Source organism: Denticeps clupeoides, chromosome 1 (genome assembly GCF_900700375.1).
Source record: "Denticeps clupeoides chromosome 1, fDenClu1.1, whole genome shotgun sequence".
Classification (NCBI taxonomy): Eukaryota; Metazoa; Chordata; class Actinopteri; order Clupeiformes; family Denticipitidae; genus Denticeps; species Denticeps clupeoides.
Genome location: NC_041707.1, coordinates 39,099,603 through 39,115,381, shown reverse-complemented (window position 1 = coordinate 39,115,381; position 15,779 = coordinate 39,099,603). Strand labels below are relative to the sequence as shown.

Below are 15,779 nucleotides of genomic sequence, written 5' to 3'. Positions count from 1 at the left end.
GTATATCTCTTTATATGGTGATAGGATACACTGATAACACTAAAACTACAGATCCCATAATGCAGTGCTTCAGTTGCCTTGCCGAGCGCGATCTTTACACAGCAGCTGAATCTATACAGGAGCAAACTAGACGTCGACGGCAAATGGGCTGTGAAGCAGCTGGAAAGCCTTTTTTCCTGCTTCAAAGCGCCGTGCGAACTCCGTGCGTAGGGCGCTCTGGTTATCAGCAATGTGCCCGCTGCATTATGGGATCTGTAGTTCGTGTGTTGTCAGCGCTTCCTGTCGCCGGGCCATTATAACAGAGCTATATAAAGTGATGTCGCGGGATGTGGCCGTCGGGAGAGTTTGACCAAGGCACTTTAGATATATGAACGCCGTTGTAATCTTTATCGAAGATCGAACTGCTTTTGAACAGATCATCAGTTGAGTCCCCATTCACAATATAAACACATCACAAATCCTTTTTTGAAATTTTAATTAAATTGAAGTTATTGTCACATGTGATACACAGCAGCACAGCACACAGTGAAATTTGTCCTCTGCATTTAACCCATCACCCTGAGGGAGCAGTGGGCAGCCATGACAGGCGCCCGGGGAGCAGTAAGTGGGGACGGTGCTTTGCTCAGTGGCACCTCAGTGGCACCTTGGCGGATCGGGATTCGAACCGACAACCTTCTGATTACGGGACCGCTTCCTTAACCACAAAGGGACTCGAACCCTCAATCTTCTGATCTGAAGTCAGACGCCTTATCCATTAGGCCACACGGCCATTTGATCATTTTATAAAGTACACCTACAAGTGTATGACCTAAATGCAATTTAAGTTACGTGGCTTTGAGTTGTATTAGGTTAATAGAAGCTAATCCCCATATTTAAATTAGATTAGATTAGATTTGATTCAATGACAATTGTCATTACACATGTACAAGTACAGGGCAACGAAATACAGTTTAGGTCTAACCAGAAGTGCAATAAGCAGTAATAAGCAGGTAAGATACGTTATGGGTATACATAGGGTGATGTGTACAGGAAGAGACTGAATAATATTTACAGATGGCTGTAATAATTTACAGTTAGTATTGACTATAAATATGAACACATCTATAAAAATGTGTATTTGCAATGGATATATTTATTTATTTAGATTTACAGTTGGATATGTACAATGTAGTGCAATGATTATGTGCAAAAATGTGCAAGATTAAATGGCACGGTGTATGGGGAGGGGGGCAGAGGAGTTCAGCAAGGAGGCAGCTCTGGGAAAAAAGTCTGCTGGTTCTAGTCTGTCACAAATCAGTTGTGTGGTAGACACATTTACAGACCCGGTAGAAACCTGTCTTTTTTACGTTTAATACCAATGAATGGTGATAATTCACACATACAAGACGCATGTGGCCAAATAAACGAATTATAAAAATACTTCGGCTCGTCCGTCGCTGCGCCTTACGTCATCACTGTGCGTCCTGCCTAACCAAATACAACTCGGTCGTTTCCCCTCTCCCGTCTTATCAACATTTCTCCGCGTTTCCCCGCATTAACTGTATATTTTTTAGCGGTAGTTCGTACATCATTTTGTTTCCCCTCTCTGTAGGCCCGAATCCTCTCACGTAAGGTAAGAACAAAGCCACATTTTCTTCCACGTAAAACCTTAGTTGTCGCAGCTAGCCACATTAGCCGCTAACGGGTCGGCGTTTTAACGAGCACGTCGGTTCTCTCGGGAGAAACGTCAGTGACCGGCTCCTCTTACCAAAGTCCAGAAAGCCGCTGCTTTTTACTCGAGGACGATTGCGGCCTGTCGGCATTTTGGGGAGGTGCCACTTCACCAAGACAGCCACAATTTGCCATAATGCCGACGTTAATAGACATAAATGAACACATTTGTGTGTTGCAGACAATTATAACTGAACGGCCCTTGACACCCACATGGGCCCATTGCAAATTGAAGTAAAAGTTTGGGGTCCCCTGGTTTTAGTGTCACCAGGGTCCCTTGGAAGCAAGACGGGACTTCACTTTCATCGTCTCTTATTTCCCCCCAGCGTCGAAGGCGTGTCCGTTTGAGCGGCCATGTCGTCTCCAGGGGGACAGGGCGGAGGCGCGTTGTCCACGCGAGGAGCGGGCGGGGCCAGAAGGATGAAGTGGGCCCTTGAACTCAGTCTCAGTAACACGAGGTTGGGCTCTGCAGGCTTTTTTTTTTTTAATTCGTTCCAATCTCTCCTTTACCTTCAAAAGTCTGTTTGTGCAACAGGAGTCGTGGAGACAGACAAGGGGGTCAGGGGGACACCATGTACCCCATTGGCTACTCGGACAAACCTGTGCCTGACACCAGCGTCCAGGAGACGGATCGCAACTTGGTGGAAAAGGTGACTTTTAGCTTGTATGAAATTGAAAATATTAAAGGTCCCCTATTATGACTTGAGATGCATGAGAAATGGGAGGTAACCTTTCCCCTTATGACATCATAAGGGGACAAATTCCAGACTTGAGTGTCTGAGCTGCCTTTCTCTGGACTGTGAAGCAGAATGACCAAAACAGTCTTTACAATTATCGCCATTTCTGGCCACTGCAGGACCATGGGGGCCAGGGGATCGTATTAATGATAAATCATCTCACAAAGTGAAATGTTTATGATAGGGGACCTTTAAGATATTTTTTTTCTGTCCCTCAGAGGTGTTGGGATGTAGCGCTGGGCCCCCTGAAGCAGATCCCCATGAACCTTTTCATCATGTACATGTCTGGGAACACCATCTCCATCTTCCCCATTATGATGGTCTGCATGATGGCCTGGAGACCCATCCAGGCGCTCATGTCCTTGTCCGCAAGTGAGTGGTCATCTTAAAACAAAACTAGATGAACAACGATTGTATTGCCATGGTAACAAGGAATGGGGATGGGTTTGTTTTATGGCCCCGTTGATCAAATAAGACGCAGAGCAAGGAACTTGAACGGCGACCATAATCTTCCTCCATGCGGCATGTTCATGAACTTGTACTGGACTGAACAAAAAGGCTCCACTTGTCCCGAGTCACATGTATCTTCGCTTGGGCCTTTATAATTGAAAACAACTTTTGGGGAAAAAAGGGTCTTATGTTGTCATTCGGTTTGTTGCTTGTAAAAAAAAAAAAAAAAAAGACTATTTGCATATGTAATCAGCAATGTGCAATGCATCAGCAAATGTGGCGACCTTCTGAATACGGGGTCACCACTGCCCCAAAACTTTACTTTACTTGACAGACGCTTTTATCCAAAGCGACTTACAAGGGGAAGACACCAGCAATTCTCATTCGGTTTCTATAGACTGAGAGTCAAAAAACTAAGAGCCCTGATGAGGCCGAACTTGTCAAGAATAGAGCATGCTAGTTAAGTGCAAGACAAAATGTATTTATTTTTGTGAGTGTGAGTGTGTGTGTGTGTGTGTGTGTTAGACTCGTTTGAAATACTTTTTTTTTTTTTTTCAAACTGCTTCTTAAAGGTGGTGGTAGTCTCGGCTAGTCGAATGGAGCCGGGCAAGTTGTTCCACCAGCCAGCTACAACAAAGGAGATCAGATTCGTATCAGATCGGAGACACCGTGAAGAGGGAATTTTTAGCCTCGTTTCGTCTGCAGGTCTGAGAGGGCGTGCGGGAGTGTAGCTGCTAGTGTGTTGGTGTAAGAGGGTGCACTTCCATTTACAGCCCTGTAGGCAGCATCAAGGATTAAAAGCTCAATGCGAGCAGCTACCAGCCACCAAAACTAAAGTGACAATGACATCTGAATGCTTCAGTGAGGTTCAATCTCGCGAGACGTGTCTGAAACGCGTCCCACTCTGCACAGCGTCAGCTCCGTACGTGACATTTTTACTCTTTTTCCCGTCCCCGCCCAGCATTTAAACTGCTGGAGAGCTCCAGTCAGCAGTGGCTCCAGGGCCTGGTCTACCTGGTGGGAAACCTTCTTGGCTCGGCATTGGCCATCTACAAGTGCCAGTCAATGGGGCTGTTGCCGACGCACTCTTCCGACTGGCTGGCGTTTATAGAACCACCTCAGGTACGGCGGGGCGTGCGCCAGTTTTATTGCTGCACATAAAACAAATGCTTATCTCTCGGTGTGTACAGACGGCTGAATGTTTAACTCTTGTCCTCCTTTTTTTTTTTTTTTTTTAAATATATATACAGAGAATGGAGATCATGGGTGGCGGCATGGTGTTGTGAAGAGGAAAAAGCACCGTCACGGCTCTCAATTGCGTTCTAGACTCTCTATGCTAACAGCTGCGTCACCCTCCATGTGTTAATATATATTTTATGTCCATGTCCACCATTGTGCGTGCAATAAATACCGTTTTCTGTCTTCGATCACGCATGCCTCTGCCTTAGTTGCCAACACCCTGATTTACGCTTATTTTATCTCAAGTCAACAACACACAAACCCGAGGAAAATGTCGAGAGGACGCGTCACTCTTCTACGTCTGGTCAGTTGTGCAGTGTGAGATCTGTCTCAAGGGGAGAACGAGGAAGAAGAAATCAGAACACTAGTACGGTCCTGGCACTCCATTTACGATTCATTTCGACCGCACTGCATTCTCGTAATAAGCAGTCAGGTTTGAATTTATGAGGGTGGTAGTAGCCTAGTGGGTTCAAAACCCACTTACAACCATTATGTCCCTGAGCTAGACACTTAACCCTGAGTGTCTCCAGGGGGGGACTGTCCCTGTAACTACTGATTGTAAGTCGCTCTGGAGAGGGGCGTCTGGTGAATGCTGTAAATGTAAAAACACACGATCCAGTGGCCTGTAAAAAAATAAATAATACAACATGACGGTGAAAAAACGTCAAATGTATCCGCATCCAGAGAGGATGACCAGATCTCCGCAGACGTGCCTGAACCCGAACGTGGTAAAATATCTTTTGTATGAACCGTCACACGAATGTAATTATACAGAGATGTACATTAGTGGGGGGGCCAAGGAATTTTTCCGGTCGCCTTGGGAAGAGTTCCTTATACCGAATTACATTTATTTACATTTATGGCATTTACCAGACTCCCTTATCCAGAGCGACTTACAATCAGTAGTTACAGGGACAGTCTCCCCCTGGAGACACTCAGGGTTAAGTGTCTTGCTCAGGGACACTTAGTAAGTGGGATTTGAACCTGGGTCTTCTGGTTTATAGGCGAGTGTCTCACCCACTAGGATACTGACACCCTGAACTCTTTCCTACTGGAGAGGGCGAGACCCCGATATGGGGTTATGGGTGCTGCCATTTGTCAGGTTTACTGTTTACTGCCCTCGTCATGTTGGAATGATAATGGTAATGGTGACGACTTTCTGTAGATTTACCGAGAACTTTTATTCTGGCACGATTGGCCAGAATTAGCTTTTCGCTACCGACGCCCACCAAACATTTGCCGTTCCCACTTGTTCTGGCACGTCCTACTGGGCGGAGACCCCAAGAAGGCCCGGGAACCGTTGGCGAGATCGTATCTCCAGGTTGTTTTGGAAGCGTTTGGGACGCGCCAGGACTGGCAGGCCGGAGGTCGTTTGCCGGGGACGTCTGGTCAGACCAGCTTGACGTGCTGACACCACGACCCTCAGGTGGAAAACCGAGGAACTGACGGTGAAGAAAAAAAAAACTTGTTTATGGTTTCAGGTTTTTCACTGAACAATGTCTGGACCGGGTCAAATCCGAGGACATGCCTGCCATGCGGGAGACCGGGGTTCGATTCCCCGATGCTCTTCAGTGGTGGCCTAGCGGTTAAGGAAGCGGCCCGTAATCAGAAGGTTGCCGGTTCGAATGCCACTGAGGCGCCACTGAGCAAAGCACCGTCCCCACACACTGCTCCCCGGGCGCCTGTCATGGCCGCCCACTGCTCACCAAGGGTGATGGTTAAATACAGAGGACACATTTTCACATTTCACGGCGCTGGCTCTTATCGTCGTATTAAAAATGTCGGCCTTTCTTTTTACTCTCGAGAAGCTTGTGCAAGTAAAGCGCATTCACTGGGCCATTTAAAAAAAAAAAAGTAAAATAATTCTCTTTCTATTTTTATGGCTTCAGGTCAGTTCTGGAAGAATTTTATATTTAAATTTTTTTTTTAAGCTCTCTAGAAATGTCATTCTAGACAAATCTTTCTAGAAATTAATCACCATATATTAACGGTACTGTTTAATATAATGTCTGGAGCGGTGGAGGCCTAGTGGGGAAGGAAACGGACCCACACACGGTCCCCTGTCACCAAGGGTGATGGTTAAATACAGAGGGCCCGTTTCGTTGTGTCACCGTGTGCTGTGCTGCTGTGACAATAAGTTCACTTTAAATTAAAAAAAAAAGGAAATTCTAAATGACCCAAAACGTTTGAACGATGTTGTGCTTGTGCATATTCCCCGACTGCATCTTCTCAATCTTCTCGCCACCACTTTAAAACTTCAGACGGCACAGCAAGATGCACGACCGCTACCTTCTCGCCTCCGCTCGGACCCACACCTTCTCCTTTCAAGAACCCGGGTCGCTGGGGGTGCGGGGATTTGAGGACGGCGAGCTTCGACTCCCTCGCCGACGGAACAATAGGCGAGTCCAAGGCGGGGCCAGTGAGCCTTGGCGAGAAACAACAGATATGTAGACCAGGCAACCGCGGCATTCATTCAGGCACAAATCACCTGCAAAGCATGCAAACTATGCCCACGGTAATAATGCATTCGAACATTTCACATGACTCAGACACCGGAGACTTGGGGGACCCTGTAAAACAGGACCGCAGAACCGGCTCTAGTACAGTCAGTACAGTCGGGTTGCTCAAGAGGAGCTCCGCGAAGAGTCTCGTCACGAAAACAACCTCAGGGAGCAGGGGGGGGGGCTGAGAACGTGAGGGGTGGCAAGTTCGCGACAGCCAGGAGACTGCAGGAGTTTATGATGCGTTCAAATAAAGACGTCACATTTCATCCAAGTGCCGGAGACGAGTGACACAGAGTCGCTGTTACACAGCTTTCCAGGTGTCACTGTTCACACGGTAGTAGTGGTAGTAGACCCAGGTTCAAATCCCACTTACTACCATCGTATCCCTGTGTGCTGGCCTAGCGCTTAAGGAAGCGGCCCCGTAATCAGAAGGTCGCCGGTTCGAACCCTGATCCATCAAGGTGCCACCGAGCAAAGCACCGTCCCCACACACTGCTCCCCGGGCGCCTGTCATGGCTGCCCACTGCTCACCAAGGGTGATGGGTTTAAATGCAGAGGACAAATTTCACTGCATGCACCGTGTGCTGTGCAGCACAATGACAATCAGTTCACTTTTTTTTTTTTTTTTTTTATCAATACAATTCACCCTGAGTGTCTCCAGGGGGGGACTGTCCCTGTAACTACTGATGGTAAGTCGCTCTGAATGGTATAATCCAGCACCATCGATGGACGTAGGCAGCAAACACAAAACCATTCGTAATTAAATAAATCCGAGATAAAAATCTCAGACTCGAGCGGCCTGTTGCATTTATAAGACTCACCAGTGGTGGCCTAGCGCTCAAGGAAGTGGACCCCACAATCAAAAGGTTACCGGTTCGAATCCCGATCCGCCAAGGTGCCACCGAGCAAAGCACCGTCCCCACACGCTGCTCCCCGGGCGCCTGTCATGGCCGGCCACTGCTCACCAAGGGTGATGTTTAAATACAGAGGACACATTTCACTGTGTACACCATGTGCTGTGCTGCAGTGTATCACATGTGACAATCAACTGAAGTGCAATGAATCCCCAGGCCCGGGAGCCGTCGGAGAATTCGTATCTCCAGGCTGTTCTGGAAGAGCGTTTGGGGCGCGCCAGGCCTGACAGGCTGGCTGGCTGCAGGTCGTTTGCTGGGGCCCGGGACCCTCAGGGTGGCACCAGCCGACAGTAAAACGCACTTCTCCGCCGAGAAATGTAGTCCGTCACGGCTCCTTCTGGCGGATTGATACCGGACTCGGGTGATGTGGTGCCGTCGCTTCGTATTTCAGAATTTAGAAATCCGAATTAGCGGCCTAATGGGGTTTTATGGGGTTTTATGGGGTTTAAACGGAGGGTGGGGTGTAATGGAGTCGACTGGCGCGGACGGCGTGCGGAAAGTTCGTGGGAAAAGTGCGAGATTGCGGGGAAACGAGTCGGCAGCGGGGATTAATTGGAGGCTATTACCGGTCAGACGTGTGTGTGGTGTGTGTGTGTGTGTGTGTGTGTAGAGTGTGGAGAGTGTGGGGTGTGTGTGTGTGTGTGTGTGTGTGTGTGTGAAGGCGGTGAGGGGCGGGTCAGGTACGCCGATGAAAAAGGACGGGCAGCCGGTAGCGACCGAAGCCCGGAGCAGCAGCCCGAGTCTCGGCCAGGCGGCAGGACGGAGCGCCGCTGCGGCTGACGGTCCCACTCCCACTCCGCGCCGAGAGCCGATGTTTTATTCAACCACACGGAACTTCTGACTTTCCTTTTTATTATTGTTGTTACCGTTTTTGACAACAGCTGGGGGCTGTACGACACTTTTATTGCCCTTTTTAAATATTGCCTTTTTTTTACTGGTTACAGACCCTCTTTAGTCTCGCTTATTTCCAGGCTTTTTCATTTATTCGAGACATTTCGGCGCGGTTTTAGTAAGTTTGGTCGCCATGGAGAGTCGCTCGACTCCGGACTATCCGCATCCGTTCGTTCACGAAGTAAAACTCACCACGGCGCAGAAAGTTCGGGTACGTAGTCTACATCGCTCTCTTTTTAAAAATATAATATTAATATTCTCATTTGACCCTCGTAATGTCATTTGAATCTCGTACCGTCGACCCCGTGTAAAAAGTTCGGCGTGAAATTCGACACGCGTGTCTCTCCCTGCACTCCCGTGTCCGTCCGCAGGGGGCGCTGCTGGGCTGCCTGCTATTCCCAGCGCGGGTCACCCTGGCGGCGCTGTTCTTCCTAATGATGTGGCCCGTCGCCCGCCTGCGCCTGGCGGGCCTGTCGCCGGAGGAGCGGGCGCGGCCGGTGCGGGGCTGGCGCCGGTGGCTCCTCCACTATCCCATGGTGCTCCTCAGCCGCGCCGTCTTCTTCTCGGTGGGCTTCCTCTGGGTGCGGGTGGAGGGCCGGCGGGCCGGGCACGCCGAGGCGCCGGTGCTGGCCGTGGCGCCCCACAGCGGCTTCCTGGACATGCTGGTGCTGTGCTGCTCGGGCCTGGCCACCGTGGTGTCCCGCTCGGAGAACGCCGGCCTGCCGGTCATCGGCGGTGAGTGCGGCGGGCGCCCGGCTTCGCCCACTTGTCCTGGGGTGGTGACCCCGAGTCATTTCTCCCCCTCCCTCCACCGCAGCTCTGCTGGAGTTTAATCAGTCGGTGCTGGTCAGCAGGAAGGACCCGGAGTCCAGGAAGAAGTGCGTGGCCCAGATCAAGGAGCGGCTCACCTCCGACGGCTACTGGCCGCAGGTCGGTCCCGGGCGTGCCGGCGTCCCGCCGAGCTAAGCCCCGCCTCCTTTTCTCATGTCCACGCCGTTCGCTTTCAGATGCTCATGTTCCCCGAGGGAACCACCACCAACGGCCAAGCGCTGATCAAGTTCAAACCCGGTAAGGCTCCCCCTCCCTGCGCTCCAAATGGTACACGCCCGTAAACGACCAACGATTGGTGTGTGTTTATGGCCCGTCTCCCGTGTTCAGGAGCGTTCCTGGCCGGAGTCCCCGTTCAGCCGGTCCTCCTGCGCTACCCCAACAAAGTGGTGAGTGGACCGCGCCGCACCAGAGTTCTACCGCGAGTAAATACCGCAGTGGCGGCCTGGAATAAGGAAGCAGGTAAACGAGCGGTGGAGATGTGGCCTTCACCGCCCCCACGTAGTAACACCCTGCTCGGGCCAGGTAAAGAAAAGGAAAGCGGGACCATTACGTGGCCGAAATATTTCATATAAATTTTATTAAATCCATATATATATATACACAGTACAGGCCAAAAGTGTGGACACACCTTCTCATTCAACGCGATTTCTTTATTTTCATAAAATAAGTGAAAACATGTTTTATATTCTAGTTTCTTTGCTCTGATTACTGCTTTGAACACTCTTGGCATTCTCTCGATGAGCTTCAAGAGGTCGTCACCTGAAATGCTTCTCCAACAGTCTTGAAGGAGTTCCCAGAGGTGTTTAGCACTTGTTGGTCCAGCTCACCCCAAACCATCTGGACTGGGTTCAGGTCCGGTGACTGTGGAGGTCAGGTCTCCACTTTTTGTTAAGTACAGAACTCCACATGTGTTCATTCATAGCTTTGATGCCTTCAGTGAGAATCTACCAACGTAAATGGTCATGAAAATAAAGAAAACATATTGAATGAGAAGGTTTGGCCTGTACTGTGTGTTATTATTATAATATATATAAATTTCTGTACTTTCAGGACTCCGTTCGCTGGACGTGGAAGGGCACTACATGGTAGACTCCCTCAACTTTGCCTGTTTGATCTATATTTTTGTCCTGCGCCCATGTAGGGTTTTTAATTCAGTTTTTTTATCGCCAGGCTTCAGTGCCTGTGGCACACCACGGCCCAGCTTTACACCAACGTCACGGTGGAGGTACGTACGCGATGCAGAACAGGACGCCGACCGCAGGCACCGGTACCCAGACTCATTTATTTTAAACGCACGTCCAGTTTTTGCCCGTCTACACCCCCTCCCCTGAAGAGAAGGAAGACCCCAGTCTGTACGCCGACAACGTTCAGAAGCTCATGGCCAAGTGAGTGTGCGGTTTTATGGCACAAGTAAGCCGCGCATGTTGTAAAAAAGGCATAAAGTGTGCGTGTGTGTTTTTAGGGCGCTCATGGTTCCTGCCACCGACTACGTGATGGAGGGCCGCTTCCCCGTCAGGCACGTTGGCGGCCTGTCGGTCCCGCTGGAGTCGCCTGCCAGAGAAACCCTGCAGCTGCTGCACAAGGAGGGGTGAGGCGGCGTGGCCGTGCGCAAATATTCCTATCGGGTTTTAGTGCCTGGCGCGGCGCAGGCTCTTATCGTCGTATTAAAATGTTGTCCTTTCTTTTTACTCTCGAGAAGCTTGTGCAAGTAAAGCGCATTCGCTGGGCCATTTTAAAAAAAAAAAAAAAAAAAAAAAAAAATTCCAGAACTGACCTGAAGCCATAAAAATAGAAAGAATTTATATAAAAAAAAAATAAAAAATTCTTTCTATTTTTATGGCTTCAGGTCAGTTCTGGAATTTTTTTTTTTTTTATTTATTTTTTTTTTAAAGCTCTCTAGAAATGTCATTCTAGACAAATCTTTCTAGAAATGAATCACCATATATTAACGGTACGGGTTAATATAATGTCTGGAGCGGTGGAGGCCTAGTGGGGAAGGAAACGGACCCACACACGGTCCCCTGTCACCAAGGGTGATGGTTAAATACAGAGGGCCCGTTTCGTTGTGTCACCGTGTGCTGTGCTGCAGCGTCTCGCAATGACCGCCACTTCGCTCCTGTCAGGCTGAAGCGACCGCAGGTGGAAGCTGCACTGAGCAGGATGATTGACAGCTGCCACCCCGGGAGGGAGAAGCTGGCCAGCGTCGAGCAGCTCAGCCACTGGCTGGGACTCTCGAACCGGGAGACCGCTGCGAAGGTCTGCGCGCTGTACTCCAAGGTGTGTCTCCTTGCAGGGTCCCCCGAGGTCACTTTGCCGGCTCTGTTGTAGGCGTGACGCACGGCTGTGTGTTGCAGGACGACGCCGTGGACCTCCGGCTGGTCTGTGTGAGCGTGCTGGCGGCGTCCGGTCTCAGGAGGCTGGAGTCTCTCTTGGCCACCGCATTCAGGGTGAGCGTGGACGACTGCCGCCGTGCCACATTATAAATGCCGAAGGTCTCGTCTTGGTTATTCCGATTCATACCACAACCTTCCCAAGTTCTCCACACCGCCCCTCTGCTACGTTCCCTCCACTGGCTCCCAGTAGCTGCACGCATCAGGTTCAAAATACTGATGCTGGCCTACAAAGCCAAACATGGAGTAGCACCATCCTACCTCACAGCCCTTATTACACCTCGCACTGCACCTCGTATACTCCGAGCCTCCAGTACTGCTCGCCTGGTCCCTCCATCTCTGAAGGTAAAAGGAAGACGCTCATCTAGACTCTTCTCCGTCTTGGCCCCTCGGTGGTGGAATGAACTTCCCCTCGAGGTCAGAACAGCTCAGTCACTGAGCACCTTCAAACGACAGCTCAAGACCTTCCTCTTTAGAGAATATTTAGATTAACTTGTAACCTTCTTATTGTCTTAACTTTTGTACAAAAACTAGAACAGAGTGAATAAAAAGATTGTATTCATAGTTGGGGGTCCTAGTGAACCGGAATTGATCTCTTCATCGATGGTAACATGGAAGCACGTTGTAAGTCGCTCTGGATACGGGCGTCTGCCAAATGCCTTAAATGTAAACGTTTTACTTGTAGTTCTGAATCCAGTAAAATTCTACTAAGTATATTTTTTAAATAAATGACTTCCAGTTTTTAAATGGGTCAGCGCGGGTATATTGTATTATTATTATTGTCATGTTTTCTGTTGTCCCGGCATTAACTGTGGGTTTTTATTTTTTTTTTTCCCTCCTTTGTGCGCGCCTCAGTTGTACGATGGCGATGGCGACGGGGTCCTGACTGCGGGAGAGCTGTCCGGGCTCATGGGGGCGCTGATGGGAGTCCCCCAGCACCGCACCGCAGAGATCTACACCGCACTCACCAGCAGGGGGCAGGTGGCCGAGGGTGAGCGCCACGTTCCCTTCGTTACGGGCCGTGGTTGAAATTGACTTGCTTTGATTCCGCCGTGGGAGCAAAACACGTTGCGCAGCCTTTTCTGCACAACAGCTCGAGGGCGTGGCCGGAGCCACGCCTGGCGGTTAGTCTGCGTCGCCGTCTCGCGTGCCTGTAATTCCCCTACGGTGTAAAATTGGCACGGTGCGGTCCTCACCGGTGGAGCGCCGCCTCAACTCTCCTGGTCCTGCTTGTGGGCGGTCCTGTAGCCGGTAACGTTTCACGTAGACCGTGCGGCGGCCCGCTTCGTGCGATTTTATTTATTTATTTTTATTACAACTTGCCACATTGGTTATTGGCCTGTTTTACGTGTCCTGGTCAACGTTGTGGCAGGGTCCACTTCTGACTAGCTTATAATTGTTCTTTTGAGGCAGTCCTATTTCATGGCGCCTGGTTTTTAGAACATAAAATAAGCCCTAAAGAGGGAATCGAACCCTTACCGCTTAATCGCCGTTCCAGGATCAGAAGGTTCGAGTCGCCACGTGACCGTTTTTTTTTTTTTTTTTTTTTTCTTGTCTCAGACATGATGGAAGAGCTGCGCCTGCTGCTGACAACGGACCCGACGTATCAGGACGCCCTGAGCGGTTCTCTCCAGCTGGACAGTCACCATGTGGGCAACGGGAGGGACAGTAATCACAACGGGACCATGCGGAACGGGAACCCCGTGTCCCTGAACACTAAATGAGGGTTGACGCCCCTGTACCAGGTGTGTGTGTGTGCGGTTTGAATGAAAGGATTATTATTTTTTCATTTTTTTTTCTTGGCAAATTTCCTGTGGAAAAGTTTACTTTCTTGTTTTTAAAAAAAAAAAAAAAAAAAAAAAAGTCTGTGCTCCTTCTACTTTTCTGTTATGAAGTCTACCTCTTGTGGTTTTAAGTGAAGAATTGCTCTTGTTTTATAAAGAACTTTTTTAATATATGGAATGTTGCAAATAAAATACATTTTACACTTTTGAAATGGTTTTTTTTCTCTCTCCTCTTCTGTTAACCTGTTCTATATGGGTCCTGGAGGGGGTGCCCCTGAACAATGTTTTCTCATGGTCTCTGCAACATTGCATTTGGACACTGATTCACTGCGGGTCTGTTCGTCAGCTGCTGGACAATCACTTCACTTTTCCTCCCTGCACACTGTGGGGAGACGTGACCACGGACACTTTTTGCTCTGGGGACGTGGGGAGATTTTTAAACCCGCGTCAAGACCAGGCACCTCGGCCACCAACAGTGTTTTGTTGGCCGTCATGGTTTTAGTCTGAGTGTTGGAGCCACAGCAGAACCTCTGCACACTTCCACAAGTCCGTTTCTGCAGACCAGAGGAACTGGCTCATCGCTTCTGCTGCTGATGGGTGGTGAACTGTGGATAAACTAAATTGGCCCCGTAATCGGAAGGTGGCAGGGTCGAATCCTGGTCCCCCACAGGGCCACTGAGCAAGGTCCCCACACACTGCACCTGTCATGGCTGCCCACTGCTCACCAAGGGTGATGGTTAAAAGCAGTTGTGTGCTGTGCTGCCGTGTATCACCGTGACGATCATTTCATGTTCCTGGTCCTGTTCCCATAAATGACCAAAGTCAAAATAATCCAACCAATCGAAGAACGGAGATCCTAACATTCCGCGGTCACGTTCCAGTGTTTCTAATTTTTCTGTTCATAGCGGCCAGGTTCTGAATCAGAGGTACGGCCTGAAGTGCAGAAAGGAAGTTTATGGTCTTTAGTGAAGAACTCCACTACAGAACCACTGGACGTCTGTACCTGTGGTTGTAGCTGCACCAGTTCAACCTGGAGGAACAAAGTGAGCTTGTGAAGGTGCTCGATTCTGATGGTTCTTCACACCGCTGGTAAAAAGTTCCTCCAGCACCTCACCGGCCCAGTTCCTTTCATGCTGGATGTCTTCTGGTCCAAAAGGGAACCAGAACCATCAACGCCAGTAAAAGTGAAGCGATTGTCATTGTGATACACTGCAGCACAGCACATGGTGACACAACGAAATGTGTCCTCTGCCTTTAAACATCACCCTTGGTGAGCAGTGGGCGGCCTTGACAGGCGCCCGGGGAGCAGTGTGTGGGGACGGTGCTTTGCTCAGTGGCACCTTGGAGGATCGGGATTCGAACCGGCAACCTGCTGATTACGGGGCCGCTTCTTTAACCGAAGTGAACACATTACTGCAATAATCATCAAAACCAGAGGCTTTCCATCCACATCTGACCATGTAGTTAACAACATTCATAGTTTTGATGCCTTCAGTGAGAATCTACCAACGTAAATGGTCATGAAAATAAAGAAAACACATTGAATGAGAAGGTGCGTCCAGACTTTTGGCCTGCACTGTATGACTAGTTTTGAAAGGACTTTTTCGTTCTGTGCTCGCCGTTGACAGGCAGGTGGCGCCGTTTCGCGGCCAGGCCCCGCCTCCCTTCCCACAAGCCATCGCGGCCGACGCCGGAAGTTCCAGCGTTTCCGCCCTGCGCCTGGGCGTTCGCACGTGTTTGCGGGGTCTTTGTTTCTGCCTGCAAGTGGACAGAAGAGAAGTTGTTTTTACGCTGCAAGCTTCTCCTGATTTCGCTCGCCGTCATGTTTCTGCAGTACTATTTCAACGAAAACGGCGAAAGGGTGTACACTCTGAAGGTACCGTGACCGCGCAGCTTGCACTAAATTCCCGGTCGTACCTGAGACGTTTTATCAGCGGCGTCTTAACGAAAAAAAAGAGAGATGTTTTTAACCGTGTGTTCTGACGCAGAAAACGGACCCGACGGGGCAGCCCACCAGTTCGGCACATCCTGCCCGCTTCTCCCCCGACGACAAGTTCTCTCGCCACCGGGTGACCATCAAGAAGCGCTTCGGGCTCCTCCTCACCCAGCAGCCGCGACCAGTGCTTTAAAATATGCGCCATTTCGGATCTTTAATGGGACAGTCGCAATCGTTATTTTATTTTTTTTTTACTTTGTTTATTGTAATAGGCAATGTTTCAGATTTGCATCAAATGTGTAGGTACAAGTTACCAGAATAAAGTATATAATTTACTGTGGTTCGTGCAGTTTGTTTTTTTTTTCTTTTGTGGCGTGTTTAATAACTAGTGAA

General features: G+C 49.5%; 4 protein-coding genes and 1 non-coding gene across 6 annotated transcripts in view; 4 read left to right on the top strand and 1 right to left on the bottom strand.

The window, feature by feature from the left end:
* The window catches only part of pea15 (proliferation and apoptosis adaptor protein 15), a 36,400-nt gene extending 22,976 nt beyond the window's left edge, over nt 1-13,424 (top strand). The window contains exon 5 of the transcript XR_003750307.1: nt 13,412-13,424. The gene's annotated coding sequence lies outside the window, so the exon portion shown is untranslated. The remainder of the gene's footprint in view (nt 1-13,411) is intronic.
* Nucleotides 697-769, bottom strand: trnastop-uca (transfer RNA opal suppressor (anticodon UCA)). Its single transcript has one exon. It is a non-coding gene; the product is annotated as a tRNA-Sec (tRNA).
* emc4 (ER membrane protein complex subunit 4) lies at nt 1,461-4,327 on the top strand. The gene is made up of 6 exons (XM_028986350.1): nt 1,461-1,612; nt 2,037-2,168; nt 2,246-2,360; nt 2,666-2,819; nt 3,859-4,019; nt 4,148-4,327. Exons 2-6 carry the CDS (start codon nt 2,065-2,067, stop codon nt 4,181-4,183), a joined length of 570 nt encoding a protein of 189 aa, XP_028842183.1. The 5' UTR covers nt 1,461-1,612; nt 2,037-2,064; the 3' UTR covers nt 4,184-4,327.
* Nucleotides 7,979-15,001, top strand: lpcat4 (lysophosphatidylcholine acyltransferase 4). 2 transcript variants are annotated; one of them, XM_028985460.1, is made up of 14 exons: nt 7,979-8,656; nt 8,817-9,180; nt 9,263-9,375; nt 9,453-9,513; nt 9,604-9,662; nt 10,327-10,361; nt 10,447-10,501; nt 10,579-10,661; nt 10,739-10,864; nt 11,400-11,553; nt 11,631-11,723; nt 12,522-12,657; nt 13,227-13,411; nt 13,716-15,001. In XM_028985460.1, the coding sequence occupies exons 1-13, from the start codon at nt 8,579-8,581 to the stop codon at nt 13,388-13,390; spliced, it is 1,521 nt and encodes a 506-aa protein (XP_028841293.1). In that variant the 5' UTR covers nt 7,979-8,578; the 3' UTR covers nt 13,391-13,411; nt 13,716-15,001. The 2 variants fall into 2 exon arrangements, with proteins under 2 accessions (XP_028841293.1, XP_028841285.1); XM_028985452.1 differs by lacking the exon at nt 13,716-15,001 and having other exon boundaries at nt 13,227-13,662.
* Nucleotides 15,002-15,114: 113 nt separating this feature from the next.
* nop10 (NOP10 ribonucleoprotein homolog (yeast)) lies at nt 15,115-15,726 on the top strand. The gene is made up of 2 exons (XM_028986538.1): nt 15,115-15,326; nt 15,439-15,726. Exons 1-2 carry the CDS (start codon nt 15,273-15,275, stop codon nt 15,577-15,579), a joined length of 195 nt encoding a protein of 64 aa, XP_028842371.1. The 5' UTR covers nt 15,115-15,272; the 3' UTR covers nt 15,580-15,726.
* Nucleotides 15,727-15,779: the final 53 nt, after the last annotated feature.

Excerpts from the sequence above, each read along its gene's own strand:
- nop10 (XM_028986538.1), top strand. The coding sequence starts at position 15,273 with ATGTTTCTGCAGTACTATTTCAACGAAAACGGCGAAAGGGTGTACACT. Across the intron at positions 15,327-15,438 it reads AAAGGGTGTACACTCTGAAG|AAAACGGACCCGACGGGGCA; the intron begins GTACCGTGACCG and ends GTTCTGACGCAG.
- lpcat4 (XM_028985460.1), top strand. The coding sequence starts at position 8,579 with ATGGAGAGTCGCTCGACTCCGGACTATCCGCATCCGTTCGTTCACGAA. Across the intron at positions 9,376-9,452 it reads CCGACGGCTACTGGCCGCAG|ATGCTCATGTTCCCCGAGGG; the intron begins GTCGGTCCCGGG and ends GTTCGCTTTCAG. Across the intron at positions 11,724-12,521 it reads TCTTGGCCACCGCATTCAGG|TTGTACGATGGCGATGGCGA; the intron begins GTGAGCGTGGAC and ends TGCGCGCCTCAG.
- emc4 (XM_028986350.1), top strand. The coding sequence starts at position 2,065 with ATGTCGTCTCCAGGGGGACAGGGCGGAGGCGCGTTGTCCACGCGAGGA. Across the intron at positions 2,169-2,245 it reads CTCAGTCTCAGTAACACGAG|GAGTCGTGGAGACAGACAAG; the intron begins GTTGGGCTCTGC and ends TTTGTGCAACAG. Across the intron at positions 2,820-3,858 it reads GCTCATGTCCTTGTCCGCAA|CATTTAAACTGCTGGAGAGC; the intron begins GTGAGTGGTCAT and ends GTCCCCGCCCAG.